Raw genomic sequence first — 15,534 nt, forward strand, 5'->3', positions numbered from 1 at the left:
GATGGATGGATGGATGGATGGATGGATGGTTGGATGGATGGATGGATGGATGGATGGTTGGATGGATGGATGGATGGATGGATGGATGGATGGATGGATGGATGGATGGATGGAGTTTTAGCATGAAGTAATTACTCTGAATTATCAGAACTGAATTTAAACAGTTATATTTATTTAATGAAGCTAAAACTCTGAAGCAAGAATTAACCCTTTATGATCCAGAGGAAGACGTTGATTACAAGTTTTTTCTCAAACACAAGATTTTTCTGGACTGGAAGTTTGATTAATATCTACATTTTGTATTACAGGCACAATAATTTGGACAGTTGAGACTAATTTGGGTCATCATGTCACTTTAATGATTCTGACAGATTATCAGATGAAATAATTGAAGCTAATATTGTTTGTTCATCATCCAGGGGTGATCAGTTTGGAAGGTCACCATAAAACTGGATTTTATGCTTTAGAGACCTGAGTTTGGACTCAGTGAACAGAACAAGTGTCATCCTTTATTTTTGTTTATCTAATTTTTTTTCAACATTCCCTCTGTATGTGCTTGCAGCTTTGGAGTGCTGCATTATTCATGTTAATATTTCTGTTGAAGCGCTGCAGCCGGAAATATATTCAACGTGTTGTGCCTTAAAAGGACAGACTCCAAATGGACTTTCAAAAAAAAAATCCTCCAGAGAATTGTATGAGAAGATTGATAAAAAATTCATCAAGAACCACCCACTGGTTATTTAGCTTTAAATCTGTTTTGTTGAAGTTGTTAAAAAGCTAAAGCCTGAAAGGGGGGACTTTCATCAGATACTTGGGTGTGACCTTAAATAGGACAGGAATGTTTTCAGGGACTCTAAGAGTTTTAAACAGACTTCAGTTCTGCTCAAAGTCGTCACTTTCTTGGCTGTTTCTAAAGCCAGGAGTGATCATGTAGAGTTTGGAGCTGGAGAGGGATGGTTGAAGCTAACCTAGACCTAATTTCTGTTTGATTATAAGTGTTTATTTTGTACGAACATGGGCAAACTGATCAGAAGGAGTCTAGCCGGTGATGATGGGAGGACAAAATGTACTGTCTGAGTATTTCCTTGAAGTGGGCTGACTCATCATCTAATCAGTGGTAGATGTTCATCCAGTGATCACGTTCTGTAAATCTCAGTGGTTCATGAGATTCACTGTATTGCCAAAAGTATTCGGTCGCCTCCCTTCACACTCATATGAACTTGAGTGACATCAGATTCTTAATCCATAGGGTTTAATTTGATGTTGGTCCACCCTTTGCAGCTATAGCATTAGCTCCGAGCCCGACTCCTGAAAAACAACCCCACACCATGATCCTCCCTCCACCAATCTCCACCATGTCCAGTGGGGACATGCTTTACACCACTGCATCTGACTCTTTGCTCTTGGTGATGCAGCTGCTCGGCCATGGAAACTCATTCCATGAAGCTCTCTACACCCCGTTCTTGAGCTGATCTGAAGGCCACATGAAGTCTGGAGGTCTGTAGCTGTCGACTCTGCAGAACGTTGGTGATATCTGTGCTCTATGAGCCTCAGTATAGTGCACAGAGGACTTATTACACAGGTGGCATCCTATCATGCAGGCTGGAATTCACTGAGCTCCTGAGAGCGACCCATTCTTTTACCGATGTTTGTAGAAGCAGTCTGTTTGCCTCGGTGCTTGATTTTATACACCTGTGGCCGTGAAAGTGATTGGAACACCTGAATTCAATGATTTTGAGTGAATACTTCTTGTAATATAGTGTATTTTGCTAGAATGACAAAGGCAAAAACATTCGTTCACTTTTAGCTTCAGCAGCAGGCAACAAAAACAAAGAATAGTTTTAAAAAGAAGGGTTTTTTAAAGCGGTGTTCCTCAGATGATAAAACAAGTCTAATGAGCAGCTAAATTATTCCCCTCAGGACATGATATCATCCTGTGGAACAGTCCAGAAACATGTTCTACATTTGATCTGCATTAAATCCTCTGGAAGGTGACGTTTTCTGGTTGTTCGCCTGCTTTTCTCCCTCTGTTTTTATGTCTTCCTCTCATTTTCCTGCCCGTGTGACTCTGTTCCTGTGAAAAAAGGCCCACAGCTCAGGATTTATGCTACTTATTGAATTATAATGGTTTGTCGTGTTGCTTTTGCCCTCAGCTGTCTGCCAAGAAAAGAATGAGCTCCCGTCGATCTGTCAGCGTGTGCAAGAGTGTGTGTCCCATAAATATTTCCCTAAGCCGCTCTCCGCTATGAATGTATGAAAAAGTCAGACCGTGTTATGTCCCGTTTACTCCAATGGAATTTCTTTCCAACCAATACCCTGCAGCACTGCACTGAAATGAAATGTGTGTGTGGGAGTGTATCCGTATCCAGCATTTTATGCTGCTTTTTAGCTTACAGCTGTGTGTAAATGTGCATGTAGCCCCCTCCCCTCAGCCTGGTGAAGATGCTGAGCTTCAACGGCATCTATATTTAGCTCCTGGTTCAATCGATGACGACAGAAGCCGGGCGCCATGACTCTGCATGCTGATAGTACTACTGCCTATCACCGCCTCCGCTCACCTCTGGAGGAAGGCATAAAAATAGGCAGAGAGAAGGAGGAAGAGATGGAGAGAAAAATAAAAGCAAAGCTGCAAACTAAAACAACTTCATCCAGTCACACGGTTAGAGAGGCGAGGGTGAGAGTAAAAAATGGGCACCGAGGGGCAAAGGAAAGGAGGAGGCAGGTGATGGGAGGGGAGAGATGAAAGGAAAGAGGCAGGTGTAAATGCAGAGGCAGGGGGATGGAGGGATGGAGACAGATGGGGATGAAGCTTCAGGAGGAGGTGGATAATTCAGAGACTGAAGGGAAAAATAACAGAGGAGAACATCTGCAGATCCCAGCGGGAATCCAAGAATATATATGAGCAAAAAAGCACTTTTTTTAAGGTTGAAAGAGGAGCGCTCGCTCTGTTGGTTTGAAACCTAACCTGGTTGAATTGGGGTGAAAGGAAGATGGAGACGGAGGAGTCAGGCGCAGGTTCACCGATGGAAGAACAAGACAGAGGTTCTGTAATAAAATATCTACTGAGATCTGAGAGGGGCAAAAAGAATAAAGAATAAATAAATAAAGATGACTTTTACCAGAGACGTCATCTCACACTTGACAGGGGGCGGCTCTGGCTCTCATACCAACTGAGGAAACATCAAACTCTGGGTCTCACCATGCCTGAATACTTGAGTTTCAGCTGTGATTGTGTAAAACGAGATCTTAGGTTGGTGTCGCAGAACATCAGATGCAACTGAGTGACATTTTGTCACACAGATGAGGTGAAATGGACCCAAATGCAGAAGAACAGGAGCCAGGTTCGGGATGAGAACTTGTATTTTTAATAAGATTAAATGCAGGAATCCAGGCAGCATAATAAGATTTGATATGACATAAGCAGTAACAAACAAGAACTAACAGGAAGATCTGTGGAAAAATAAAAAAAATTTTAAACCCAGAGGTGTGGTGGTCACTGAAGCCAGGGTCTGCTGAAGACATCTAATGGCAATAATAGAGAAAAATCAAGAAAATATTCAAAAGACAACATTCAAAACTCCAAAAACTTGAATCAAAAAGTATTTCTTTTTTGAGGGAAGTTATTCAACTTTAAACGTTTAGGAGTAACAGAGCTAAAGCAGTTCAATTATGAGAGGATTAGAATATTAAAACAAATAAAATGTCAGGATTTGTCTGACTGGGCACCAACAGGGACAACAAACCAAATTAACTGAGGAAGGATTAAAATGACTCTATAGGGCCACAGATTTAGAAACATTTAACTAAATAAACTTTGTATCAGGACAGAAACGGTAGCACAGAATACTAAAGAAGACCAGAAAAAGGTACATTTCAACACAATTCAGATAATGTAAGCGCCACACACTCATACAGGCGCATCATTTCTGTTATCTCTTTCTTCTCTCTGAGCACGTACAAGGAAAACATCCTCAGAACACACACAGTATACACACACACACTCTCACACACACACACGCTGTAAGAAGCCATAAAAACCGGAGAATGCCCTGAGCATTTGGAAAGCACTCGCTGTAAATCCACACTGTTGTTTTGTTTGGCTCTGATCTGTTCTGGGATGAAATAACCCAACAAGGACGACAAAGTACAGCTCGTCTGTCGTTTCTTCTTCTTCTATTTGAAATGTAAACACATATACGCTGCAAATAAACCACCATCAGGTAGTTTACGAGTCTGGTTTTAAACCTTTATTAACAACCTGAAGCTTTTCATGCCAGCTAACCTTTTTTATTTGACAGAAGATGGTAAAAGAGTTAGAAATAGTTCAGATTATTTGAAGGGGGACTTCTGGGGAAAGGTTATTAACAATTAATATCTTACCTGTTGTAGATAGCTCTTTAAACAACCTCAGGTTGAAAAGATAGAGTTTAACTTTGACTGTGCTGACGAGCAAAAAGGCTAGTCCAAACTGGGGTAAGGCTAAAGTGGATTGCTGTCATCTTAAAACAACTCCAAAATCACATATTTATATCAATATTTATAAACCTGTAACACATTTAGAAGCAGACCAGAATCATTACATCGTTATTCTGGTAGAAATGTTGTAATGGAAGTGCTACAGCTAGCCGCTGCTATTAGCAACTACCAAACTCAGGTCATTTAAAGAGCTATCGACAACAGGTAAGATATTAATTGCTCATAACTTTTCCACAAAACCCAACATCAAAAGCTCCAAATAGGTTTGGTCGCCGGAGAAGACGGGAAAGAGAGGAAAGCGGGAATGTTCCTGAGGAGATGTGCCATTTGTTTTGTTATTTTCCTCAAAGTATCTTGTTTTTAAAAGTCAGAACTCCAAAACACGATGTGTTAAGTTGTGAATGAACAGCATTTGTTTTTTTTCAGACTCAAATATGTGAACCGGAGAAGACGTGTCAGGATTTGGGTTTTTGGTTTTCAGTTAGTTGCTTTATGTTTCAGTTGGTGTTTATTATTTTCTGTTATCTTGTAGTTTGGTTCGTGTTTCCTTATGCTCTTGTCTCATTTGTCTGTGTTTGTTTTCATTTTCATTTCCTCAGCTTAGTCATCTGGTTACCTGTCACTCCCATCTCCACCTGTGAACAATATTAATCATGTCACCTGTCTCCACTTACCTGATTACCCTCAGCACTCAAATACCCGGTCATTTCTCCCACTAGTCGTTGGATCATTGCTTGTTGTTTGCCTTCGCTCCCCATGTTTCCTTGTTGCCTTGCTTTGTTACGTATTTGGATTTTTGTTAAGTTTTAGTTGCTGCCACGTCAGCTTTTGTTTTGCTTATTTTCGTTATTTATTAAATTAGTTTTTACTTTCAGTATGAGTCTGCGTTCTGGGTTCGCCATCGTCTCCACGGTTCCTGACAAGACGGGTATTGAACCACGGCCTCCCTGATAACTACTGGAAAACTTCAAGCCTTTATGGTGAGTTGACGTGCACGCCAGATGTTTAGAGGACACCTTAAGTCCCGCAGAGTTAAGTAAAGTTTGATAAGTGGTGTATCTGTATTCTGCACAGTCAGCACACCATTAGTGCCCATTACATTTAAGTGTTTAAGTAAAATTAAATGGGCAGGTTTGATTTAGTGACTAAAACCATTAAAGTAATAAAATGTAAAGTGTTTCTGCACGTCTCGTGTCCTCCTCCTCTTACCTTCTATCCTTCGATCTATTAAACGCTCCAAGGTTTCCCCTGGGACCCTCGTCAGGCCCCTGAGCGCTCATATCTGTGACGAGAGTGTGAGAACACCCTGTTACCCACAAACCACCGCTCCTGTCTGGACAGGTCTATAAAACAGAAGCAAAATAAAACACATAATTAGTGGACGGAGACGAGAGCAGGAGGTCTGGGAGCAATTAGTTTTTGGAGTAAATAAGGGAAGGAGAAAAAGAAATGTGAAGTTGATCTAAAGAGATGGGAGAACTCCTGTTAGGGCAAAGAATCAGAGCAAATGAAAGTCTGGGAAACAAAATGTTAAAAAGGATGCTCCTGAAGGATGGATGAACTGGGAGGCTGTCTGTTTAAAGGTCGTGAGTTACAGAGAGCTGTTCAGACTCCAGCTCTGCTCCTCCTTCCTCCCGTTCATCCCTAATCTGCCTCCATCGCTCCCGTTCTGCTGCCGGTTCCTCTGTTCTCCCCCTTCTCTCCCCCTCCGTCATCCCCTTTCATCCTCGCTCTGTCTGTTCTTCACCTCCAACCATCTCTCGTTCTCTTCCTCCCCCCAACCCCCACCTCTCCCCGTCAGCTTCAAAGCGTCGTCTCTGCAGCAGACCTCGAGGGCTCCTGCCTCTTGAGGTGGAATAAAATCATGCGCCTCTTTGTGCTCTTGCTCCCCGTGTGTGTGTGTAACGGACCCCTCTGTGGGCCTTCTGGCAGGACCTGAGCAAAATAAACCAGTAAAGACGCAGGTGGAGCTGCTCTGACTCCGTCCTCTAAATGAGGTTATGTTCCAGTGTCTCCCTGCTGACCTTCACAGAAACATGTTCTTACTGTTTCTGCTGCTCAGCGTGTCACTCTGTCCCTGTTTGTCCTCGTCTCTCCTGAGGGGAGGGACGGCGTCTCAGTGCGGCCCGACCCGAATCAAAGATGATCATTTGAACTGCTTCATTGATCAGGCGGACAGCTGTGGCCTCGGTACGGATGGACCTTTAGTAGGTTTAGCTGGACTTGGTTGAGTCAAACATAGGCGATGTAGAGAACTGACTGGGACAATAAAGAAATAATTCAGGTTTTTTATCTATGGAGGCATTTTCAGTAGTTAATATCTTACCTGCTGTAGAAATCGCTCAGAGCATTTAGGACATAAGACAGAAATCTGACTGTAAGCCTGTCTATTTTTAAGACTACACTTAATAAAACTGTTGTTTTTTGGTAAATCCTTGGGTTTCCTGAGCTATCCCTTAGATCTGCTGCTTTAGGCTCAGACTGCTGGAGGACAAACTGTCCACATGTCCTCCTTCTGCTGCTGTCTTTACTTGTTCTGCTCTCCATGTTTGTATTTGTAATTATTTCTATCATCGACATGTTTTTCTTCCCATAGAAACTCCACCTGGACCAACCCTTCTGGGTTTGTCTGTCTCTTTCCTGTCCCCTCAGATCCCAGACAGGTGGTCCTGGTTCTGGTTCTGGTCCTGCAGGAGGTTTCTTCCTGTTCCTTTCCACTGCCGCCTCCATGCTGCTCAGGATGGGAGACTGCGACGAAGAAGAGAGGCAACACAATCTGCTGGCTTCCTTGGAGAGATAACTTCTACTAGTTGAGGTTTCATAATGTGCTGTATATGATTACATTGTGTTAAAATAGAATTGAATCTGACATGAATGGACCTGTTATAGTGTCCTGAGAAGACTTGTTGTGAACCGCTGCTGTAAAAAAAAGGTGAGCGAACAGCTGGTCTGAGTGGAACTGAGCAGTTTTAAAACGACTTCATTTTTTACACACAAGTCACAAAAAACACCCATTTATAAACTTTGACCCAGCCATCACTTTGTGTGTCTGTATTTGTCTTTCTGTTAGCAAAATACCTGCCAACCCGCTGCATGGAGCTTAATGAAACGCTCAGAGATGGGTGCTTTATCTGATGAAAGTGGTTCGAAGGAACATCAGTGTAATAAAGCAAAGAGGTTAGTGGTGGTTCTTGGAAAAGGGCCAGATACAGAACTACACCCTCATCACTCACTGTGTGTGTGTGTGTGTGTGTGATCATGGCTGTGCTGAGCTGGGACATGGGCTCCACAGAGCACCATCAGAGACCCAAACCCCAGCCTGAGTCACTACACCTCCCAGAATGGATTGGCGCTACAGGCTGTCGAGCCGCTCATTGATCCGCTGCGCTCCCTTGTTTTTTTTTAGGAAAACGATTCTTCTGATGGCGTACCAGGATAACAGGAGACACCGATGTGGTAACAGCTCAGGAGGTCTTTTTTTTTCTTCAAAATGCACACAGGAAGTTGGTGCGAAAACGTTGTGCAATAGATGTTAAATTGTTTGTGCTTAGGGCTGCAACTGAGCATTTATTCAGGACATGCTCAAATCAATTAGCTTTTTCTTGGTGAAGTACTTTAAATTATAAAAAAAAACATATGTTGCTGTTCAAAGATGTTGCCTCTCAGGTGCAACACAAATTATTTATCGCACAGAAATAATTTTTAAATTAAAACTACGAGACATATCTATTAAACTAATACAGTTGCTCTTATTGTTGTCTGAGTTTCTCAGTGAATGGCTCTCAGTAACAACATTTATGTTAAATGTAAAAAACATACATCCACACATGTTAAATAACTTCTGTTTTGCTTTTATAATATATTTTAATTTCTCTGACTTCATTTTAGCTTTTTTCAATAAGACACTATTTTTTTAAAGCCTTTCCGTTGCCATAAATTATTCTTCACACAGTTTTTTCCGGCAGTAGTGTATTTATATCACACATTATGTTTAATATTTCTGTTGGACTAGCCGTTAGCTCGTCAGTCTGGTCGAAAATGAGCCAAACTGAGGTCATTCAAAGAGCCAACAGGTAAGATACTAACTGTTCCTAACCTCTCTGCAAAATCCCACCTGAAAATATCTAAACTATCGCTTTAGGAGCATTAAATTAAATATATTTCTTATTGTTTGCTTCATTTGGAGGTATAGTGTATGTGTGCATGAAAGCTGTTTACAGGGAGGAAGCTGGTAGGAACAGAGGTACCTCCCCATTTATAAAAAAGTACAAAATCTAGTAAACATAAAGCTGTAGCATAATGGACTAAATTTCAGTTATTTTACAAATATCTGTCATAAAAATAAATGTTAAACATCTCTATAAAATCTGTCAGGCTTCATTATGCAGTGTGATGGAAATACACTGTAAATCTTTGAATAAAACATTTGTTTTTTCTTTTGATCGATTTGTTTCAACTCGTTTCCTGTCGAGTATTTGATCGTTTCTGGCGCCATCATGTGGAGACATCAGGAAACTACAAGTCCTCCCATCATGCACTTTTTTTTTTAATTTCCCGTCATTCCTTGCGGCAGTAACTCCTCTCTGCACCGGTCAAGATGGCGGACAGACCAGGTAATTGCGTGTCCTCTACTGCGGAAAAACCTAAACTTTTGTGCCTTTTTGTGCGCCTCGTAAGTGTGAAAACGTTTTTATTGTTTTATTCGTGTTTTTTCCCGGCGGAGCGGCTGCGGATCAGCCGGTCCTCGGATCGTTTCTGACCGAAGGCCGCGAATTCTCCCGGCTCGCCTCAAGGACTTTCTGTGTCCGAGGCAGCTCCGCCAAATATGAGCAGCTAGCTGCTTCAGAAGCCATCCGACTAACACTATTATGCCTTTTATTTGTGTTGCATTCATCGTTATTGTGCTGTTACAGCATTTACGAGGCATTAAAGTGGATGTTAGCTAATTAGCACGCTAGCAGCAGGGCTATTTCATGCTAACATTAATCCTCAAATGTATGAACCCCAAAAAAATATTGCTTTCACATTACTCTATGGGTTACGGTTGTAGTCTGCTACCACTTATATTAATGCCAAATGTGGTCTTAAAGTGCACAGTTGTTGTGGTGCATTTGTAATGATGTTTTTGTTTTTATTTGTGATCAGTTCCTGTGGTTGAGAAGCGCCTGATGGATGTGAAACTGGGTGAGCTGGGAACCTGGATGGGAGGAAGAGACTTCACCCCGAATGGCCTCCTGTCATCAGTCCGCAGAGGTGGGACACAAGACCTGAGCCTCATAAACCTCTGTGGATGTTTGTTTAAGTTCTCACAGTCTGGAGATGAAATCCTAACCTGACTTCTCTCACGAAGTCGAGTACAGCAGGAGAAAAAGATTTTTGACTTGTTTAAAGGCATATTCTGATCCATTACAAATTCATGAAAGAAACCTTTTCAAGTAAAGGTAAAATGCTGCTAATGATAAAGCCTCACTTTGTTTGGCAGGTCATGACGGTCACACTGCAGGTCTCAATGCTCAAAACCAGTTTTCTTTCACGTTACATTTCAAATGTGACCTCGATCAGACTACAATGGGAACAGTCCCACATGAGCAGGAGAAGATGTGACGTCACGCTCCATGCGCTGAGTTTACAGAAGTAAATGTGGACGCTGCGAGTGTTAGCATGTGAAGTTGATGTCCAGTCAGGGCCGACTGTACATCCAAATAATAAAAGATAAATGAAGACGGAGAAGAAAAAGAGCCCAAATGTTAATGATGACCTTTGTTTTGGAGCTGTGGCTGCTGCCTCTGAGCAGAGACGTGTGTCATGTTGAGGCAGAAACATCAGACTCGGGTCGCATTTGCTTGCATTGTCAATAGTCAATAGGCCAGGCCTAAAACACACGTTAGGTTAATCGGCACCTTTAAATTGCCACCAGGTGTGATGAACTGGCTCAATAACTGCTGGAGACATGACTCAAAACACACATTGTAGCTTTTCTTAGAGTTCACCAACTATATTTCCAGAACGCCCAACTGCTGCTCATGTTTACACCAGCGGTCGTTTGTCTCCTCTTCCAGGCTACGAGAGATACTACAACAAGTACATCAACGTGAAGAAAGGTGGCATCGGTGGCCTGGCCATGCTGCTGGCTGGCTACATAACCTTGAGCTACGTGTGGGAATACAACCACATCAGTAAGAGATCGCATCTTCTTTGTTCCTTTTCAGCGTTTTTGGCGTTCGCGTTTTAAATGTCTCGTTTTCTTTCGTCCATCTCCTTACAGAGCACGACCGCTGGAGGAAGTACCACTGAGTCCTCAGCAGGCGCCACACCGTCAGGGGTGGATGCGTTGCCTCAGCTTTGCTCTTTCTGTTCTAAGCTCTGTGTTAATATGTGACCAATAAAACAAAAGTACACGTAAATATCTGAGTCTCTGTTTCCAGAGTGGTCCACACACGTCAACGCTAAAGTGAAGAAACATGTAAATCTGTCATTTATTGGTACAGAAAGAATAATTCCAGACAGAACACACACACACACGGGCTCCACAAACGCAGCTTTAAATGTCTGAAATCTGCTGCGGGGATGAGGGGGTGTTACAGAGTACAAACTGCTTCGAATTTACATTCCTACAACCATTCATCGCTTTATTTTACACAGGAAACGACAACAGCAGAACGCGTTTATTGCAGCCGCTTAACCTGAGACGCCAGGAGGCGACGGAGCTGCCCCCCCTGGAGATGCTGTAAACTGGACCCAAACTGGCACATCAGCTCCTCCATCCTGTCATTTAGAAACGTCCGTAGTTTTTAGGAGGCATGTGAAGATGGTTCCTCCTTGTCCGTGTTTATATGGGGCTGAACACACGAACGCCTTGGGGAAAGTTCAAAGTCTCTGGGTTTAAAACCAAAGCTCGTTTCTCACGTGGGCCTCTCGTCCTCGGCTGCTTCGGCTTCAGCGAGCTGCAGCAGGGTGGTGTTCGCACCTCGACGCCGGGAGGTTTACTGTCCGCTCAGGAAGGCGAGGTGACCTTTTGTGCACTTGTTGGCATAGTGGCCCTTCTCACCACACTGCAGGCAGAAAGGAAACGAATCCCAATGAGAATGTTTTCGATTGCTGCTCACGTTTCACGCTCTGAATCGGAGCAGAACCCACCTTGTAGCAGGTGACCTGGTCCAGAGGCCGGGGCCCCCTGTTGACGGACATGTTGTTCTGGTGGACGGCGGCGTTGGCATTGTTCTGCGGCCGCTGGCCTGGACTGGAATTGGTCAGCTGAATGAGAGAGTGTGATGAGCGACTGATGGAGGGCACAGGCTGCAGCAGGAAACAAGCAGAGAGAGAAGCTGTTTGCACACCGATCCTCGGCAACGAAGCAGGAAGTGAAAGAGGAGCGCGGTCAGCACAGCCTGGCAAGTCGAGGGTCAAACTTAAGCACCAACATCAAAATGTAGAGTAGATGGTTTAGTTTAACTCCTTTACAGGGTTCCTGCACAATTCCCATCTTGAAGGTCCTAAAAATGTCCATTTTTGGTGTCAAAAGATCTTTAAATTTGCTTTAAATATTTTTACAGCGTTAGTTTTACCATCTGTGCGCTTCAAACACCATGAAAAATCATATCAGTGTTAAAGTCTTCCATAAACAGCTCTTATTTCTAGTAAAACACTTTTTACACTTTAGGGCCAGGCTAGCTTTTAACTGAGAAGCTGTATGTGAAACATGTAGTTAAAGTCAGCAGTTATACAGCCATGAATATCAGTCAGGGTGCTCTTACTGGAAAAACTCGGGGTTCAGTCTTTTCTAAAGTCATGTCAATATGAACACAAGCTGTGGACTGTAAACCTTGTCATTAGAGGTGAAACTATTTACAAAGGTCCATTTATGAAACCCGTGAAACTGAGTCTCTGCATGTGTCGGAGTTCTCAATCAGAAACTCAAACATTAAAATACTGATGGCTAAAATCTTAAATTTAAGGCTTTGATGTGGCAGATGATCCAAAAGTGGACATCATGATGATTCTGTTTATCTTCAAAATACAACTAATGTGAAGAAATACTCTGCTATGAACTATTTTTTAGATAAAATGTAGGAACTTTGTCCATACGGCTTAAATAAATGATTTACAGTTGAGTACAGTTGTTGCTTTCCTCAACTAATCCAATGTTATAAAGTATTATTATTTGTGTAAATATAGGATGTTTTAATTATTTCTAACATATTTTAAATCATACTTTCTTAAATTAAAGATGCAGCAATTGTTTTGTCTTTAATAAAAGGTAACGGCTTAAACAAAAGATTTGTACTGTCACTTCTGAACTTTCCAGCTGAATCACAAGTTAAGGTTTTTGTTTTTTGTTTTTTAATTGGACCAGACGGCCTAAACTGAACTTCTTTGGGTTCGAGTTTGAGCTGCTTCCTTCCTGTCTTCAGCCTCTGACGGTCTGCACCTTCAGCTGCCAGGTCAATAAAAGCAGCAAAGTGTTTCGATTGATTTTAGCTGATGTAATTTGTTAAAGGTCTGTCATAAAAGACACATTTAAGTCATCCCATCTGGTTATAAAACAAACAGGTTGCACGCTGGCAGTGGACTGAACCAGTTATGCTGTCAGAACAGAGATTAATCAGCCAGTAAGGATTTTTGATGTTTTTTTAAGAATAGTATTTCAAGTGTTGCTGTTTTTGAATATCCCAGTATATCATATAACCATATTACCCTCCAGCCCCCCCGTGTGGATTGCAGTTTAGTGCACGTGTCCCCGTACCTTTGTCTGGTTCTGGGCTTGTTGTGGCAGAGAAGGCTGTTCAGACGTTCCCATAGGCAGCTCAAAGCGAGGACTGCAGAGGAGCATTTTACCGTTAAATCCACACAACTCTCAAGTCTCCAATTTGTTTTACAAAATTAGATCAGCATCTACAAGCAAAACAAACTATTTTATGTAGAAAAAACAAAAAAAGAAGACTTACTGCATAAATTTACAGGATCTTCCTTCTGGACAGAAACCCACCAGGTAGTTCATACAGATCACTCTTCTTGTGTGTCTGTGTCTGCAGTCAGGACCTGGAACCAGCAGATTGGTGCAGCGTTAGATATACATTATATTACTAAAAGTATTCACTCACCTCTCTTCATGTATTCAAAAGTAAAGAAGCGGTTTGATTAGAGCAACAGGAAGAGCGTTAAAAACACAATCTGTTTCCAGGACCTTACCGTGTTTACAGAAGCCTCTGTCGTACCACGGGCAGTCCTTGATCTTAGAGTCTGGATCGATGTGCAGGAAGGGACATTCCTTGTTGCTACACTCGCCTGAGGGTCAACACGCAAATGAAGAGGTTCACCGAGCCACGCAGACGACTGTTCAGTGACTTACAGACAAACACTGAGAACTCTTTGGTGGGGTATGTATATTTTAAGCTGTCAACCAACCAAATTTAGAGTAGAAGTAGCACTCGGGCATCTTGGTCATGTCGTACTCGTGGAGGAACTCGCACTGGTCTCCTTTCTTGCACAGCCCTCTGAGCCAGTGTTTACACACCACCGTCTTCTCCCCGCTGATGTGACGGAACGGACACATCCCACCTGCAACACACACGACGCTCTTCTTATTCCTCCCCTCTGGTTAGTCGAACTGAAACAACAGCTTGAATATCGCCTTCTGTTAAGAGCTGAGCAGCACCAGCATGAGAGGCCGACAAAGAATTAGATCCCCAAGTTTTAAAAAATCTAAAAAAAGGGGATTCATTGAACAGACTTTGCTGGAAAACCTCGAGTCACTCTGACACTCGCCACTAATATAAAGCTTACTGCCTACAAAGTGCACTTTAGATGACAGTGAGCTCTTTTAGCATTATGTTTGAATTGTCGTTCGCCGTATAGTGCCCCAGAAACAGGTCACATGGTTCAGTAGATGTAGTGTACAGAAGTTGTGGAAAAAGACCACAATGCACTGCAGCCTGAATCAACACAGACGGCTAACTGAGGCTAACCTACAGCTCATTATTCTGATTTTCATCAGACTCAATGAAAACAACATGGCTCATCTCCTCCTCTGTCTGAGCTGAGAAATGAGGAGAAAATCTGTCTTGATCGTATACAGAAAACATTTAGGTCTAAATAGGAACCGTTTTAAAGATCTGTTGTAATTCACAAGCCACATTTCAACCGTTATGAAGTCGCATGGCTAGTTTTTTTTTTACTACTTACCACAACTTTAAAATCAGTTAATCTGAGCAGAAATACTCTGTAGATGATAATTCAGTATTGTAAAAAAATATTAAGGTTCTTGTATAGTCAGAGTCACAGTCCATGGTTGTGTAAAAAAAAAAAAAAAACGTGGTTAACAGATACGTACAAATAAACTGCATGTCTGTGTTAGAGAGGCAAATTATGTTAATTACATTATCTCAACTAAAACCAACAAAATTATACCAGCTGTGCCCTCACATTCAGGCATGTCTTCAATCATATTCTGCTAGTGTTTATTTATGTCACGGCTAACTATAAATACTCTACTGAAACCCAGCATACGTCAAAATTAAGTGCAGAGTTTGAAATCAAATTGAGATTTCTATTTTGTAGTTAAAGATGCTTTGCCTGCATGTGATGCAAAATGTCTTCAACTAGAGAATATAAGTCCATTTTTGCCTTTTTAACCTTTTTGATTGACCATGTCCTGGATGTCTGAGAATCTACACCCGAACAATAAAGCCTCTAGAGGCTGTTCTATACAAACAAACCCGTCTATAACTTTTAATACCTAAAGAACCTGGTGCTGGTGGATTCCTGAAAGATATAAATCAATCTAGCATGGTTTGACAAGAAAGATGGAACTTATTCAACTTTAGGCCAGTGAGCATATTGTTATGAATGATTGATATATTTAGTAATATTAGCAAAGATTAAAAATTAACTTATATTTACACTGGGAGACGAACAGGGACTATTCATGTCTAACATACGTTTATGAAGAATCCAAGCAGTGTTTACAAAACTGAGGCCTTCAGTAATCTTACAGGTAAATCTTTTATTTTTAAGAGGTAAATTATAAACTAAAGCATCCATCCTGTGTGAATCCTTCAA

General features: G+C 41.9%; 2 protein-coding genes across 2 annotated transcripts; one reads left to right on the top strand and one right to left on the bottom strand.

The window, feature by feature from the left end:
* The first annotated feature begins 8,960 nt into the window (after window positions 1–8,960).
* On the top strand, window positions 8,961–10,880 carry atp5mf (ATP synthase membrane subunit f). The gene is made up of 4 exons (XM_017416776.3): window positions 8,961–9,089; window positions 9,622–9,729; window positions 10,536–10,652; window positions 10,742–10,880. Exons 1-4 carry the CDS (start codon window positions 9,074–9,076, stop codon window positions 10,768–10,770), a joined length of 270 nt encoding a protein of 89 aa, XP_017272265.1. The 5' UTR covers window positions 8,961–9,073; the 3' UTR covers window positions 10,771–10,880.
* Window positions 10,881–11,459: 579 nt separating this feature from the next.
* Window positions 11,460–14,029, bottom strand: cpsf4 (cleavage and polyadenylation specific factor 4). The gene is made up of 5 exons (XM_025005996.1): window positions 13,882–14,029; window positions 13,692–13,761; window positions 13,220–13,292; window positions 11,614–11,772; window positions 11,460–11,528 (listed from the first exon to the last, which is right to left on the bottom strand). The coding sequence occupies exons 1-5, from the start codon at window positions 14,027–14,029 to the stop codon at window positions 11,460–11,462; spliced, it is 519 nt and encodes a 172-aa protein (XP_024861764.1).
* Between the last annotated feature and the right edge of the window lie 1,505 nt (window positions 14,030–15,534).

The sequence above is a fragment of the Kryptolebias marmoratus genome, linkage group LG12 (assembly GCF_001649575.2).
Source record: "Kryptolebias marmoratus isolate JLee-2015 linkage group LG12, ASM164957v2, whole genome shotgun sequence".
Classification (NCBI taxonomy): domain Eukaryota; kingdom Metazoa; phylum Chordata; class Actinopteri; order Cyprinodontiformes; family Rivulidae; genus Kryptolebias; species Kryptolebias marmoratus.

What these genes read in the sequence shown, in the direction of transcription:
- atp5mf (XM_017416776.3), top strand. An exon ending in CCTGTCATCAGTCCGCAGAG is followed by an intron (nt 9,730 to 10,535) that starts GTGGGACACAAG and finishes CTCCTCTTCCAG; the next exon opens with GCTACGAGAGATACTACAAC. An exon ending in GTGGGAATACAACCACATCA is followed by an intron (nt 10,653 to 10,741) that starts GTAAGAGATCGC and finishes ATCTCCTTACAG; the next exon opens with AGCACGACCGCTGGAGGAAG.
- cpsf4 (XM_025005996.1), bottom strand. Translation starts at nt 14,029, where the DNA reads ATGTGTCCGTTCCGTCACATCAGCGGGGAGAAGACGGTGGTGTGTAAA. An exon ending in CTACTTCTACTCTAAATTTG is followed by an intron (nt 13,762 to 13,881) that starts GTTGGTTGACAG and finishes GTTGACCCTCAG; the next exon opens with GCGAGTGTAGCAACAAGGAA. An exon ending in AAGCCCAGAACCAGACAAAG is followed by an intron (nt 11,773 to 13,219) that starts GTACGGGGACAC and finishes TTCCTGCTGCAG; the next exon opens with CCTGTGCCCTCCATCAGTCG.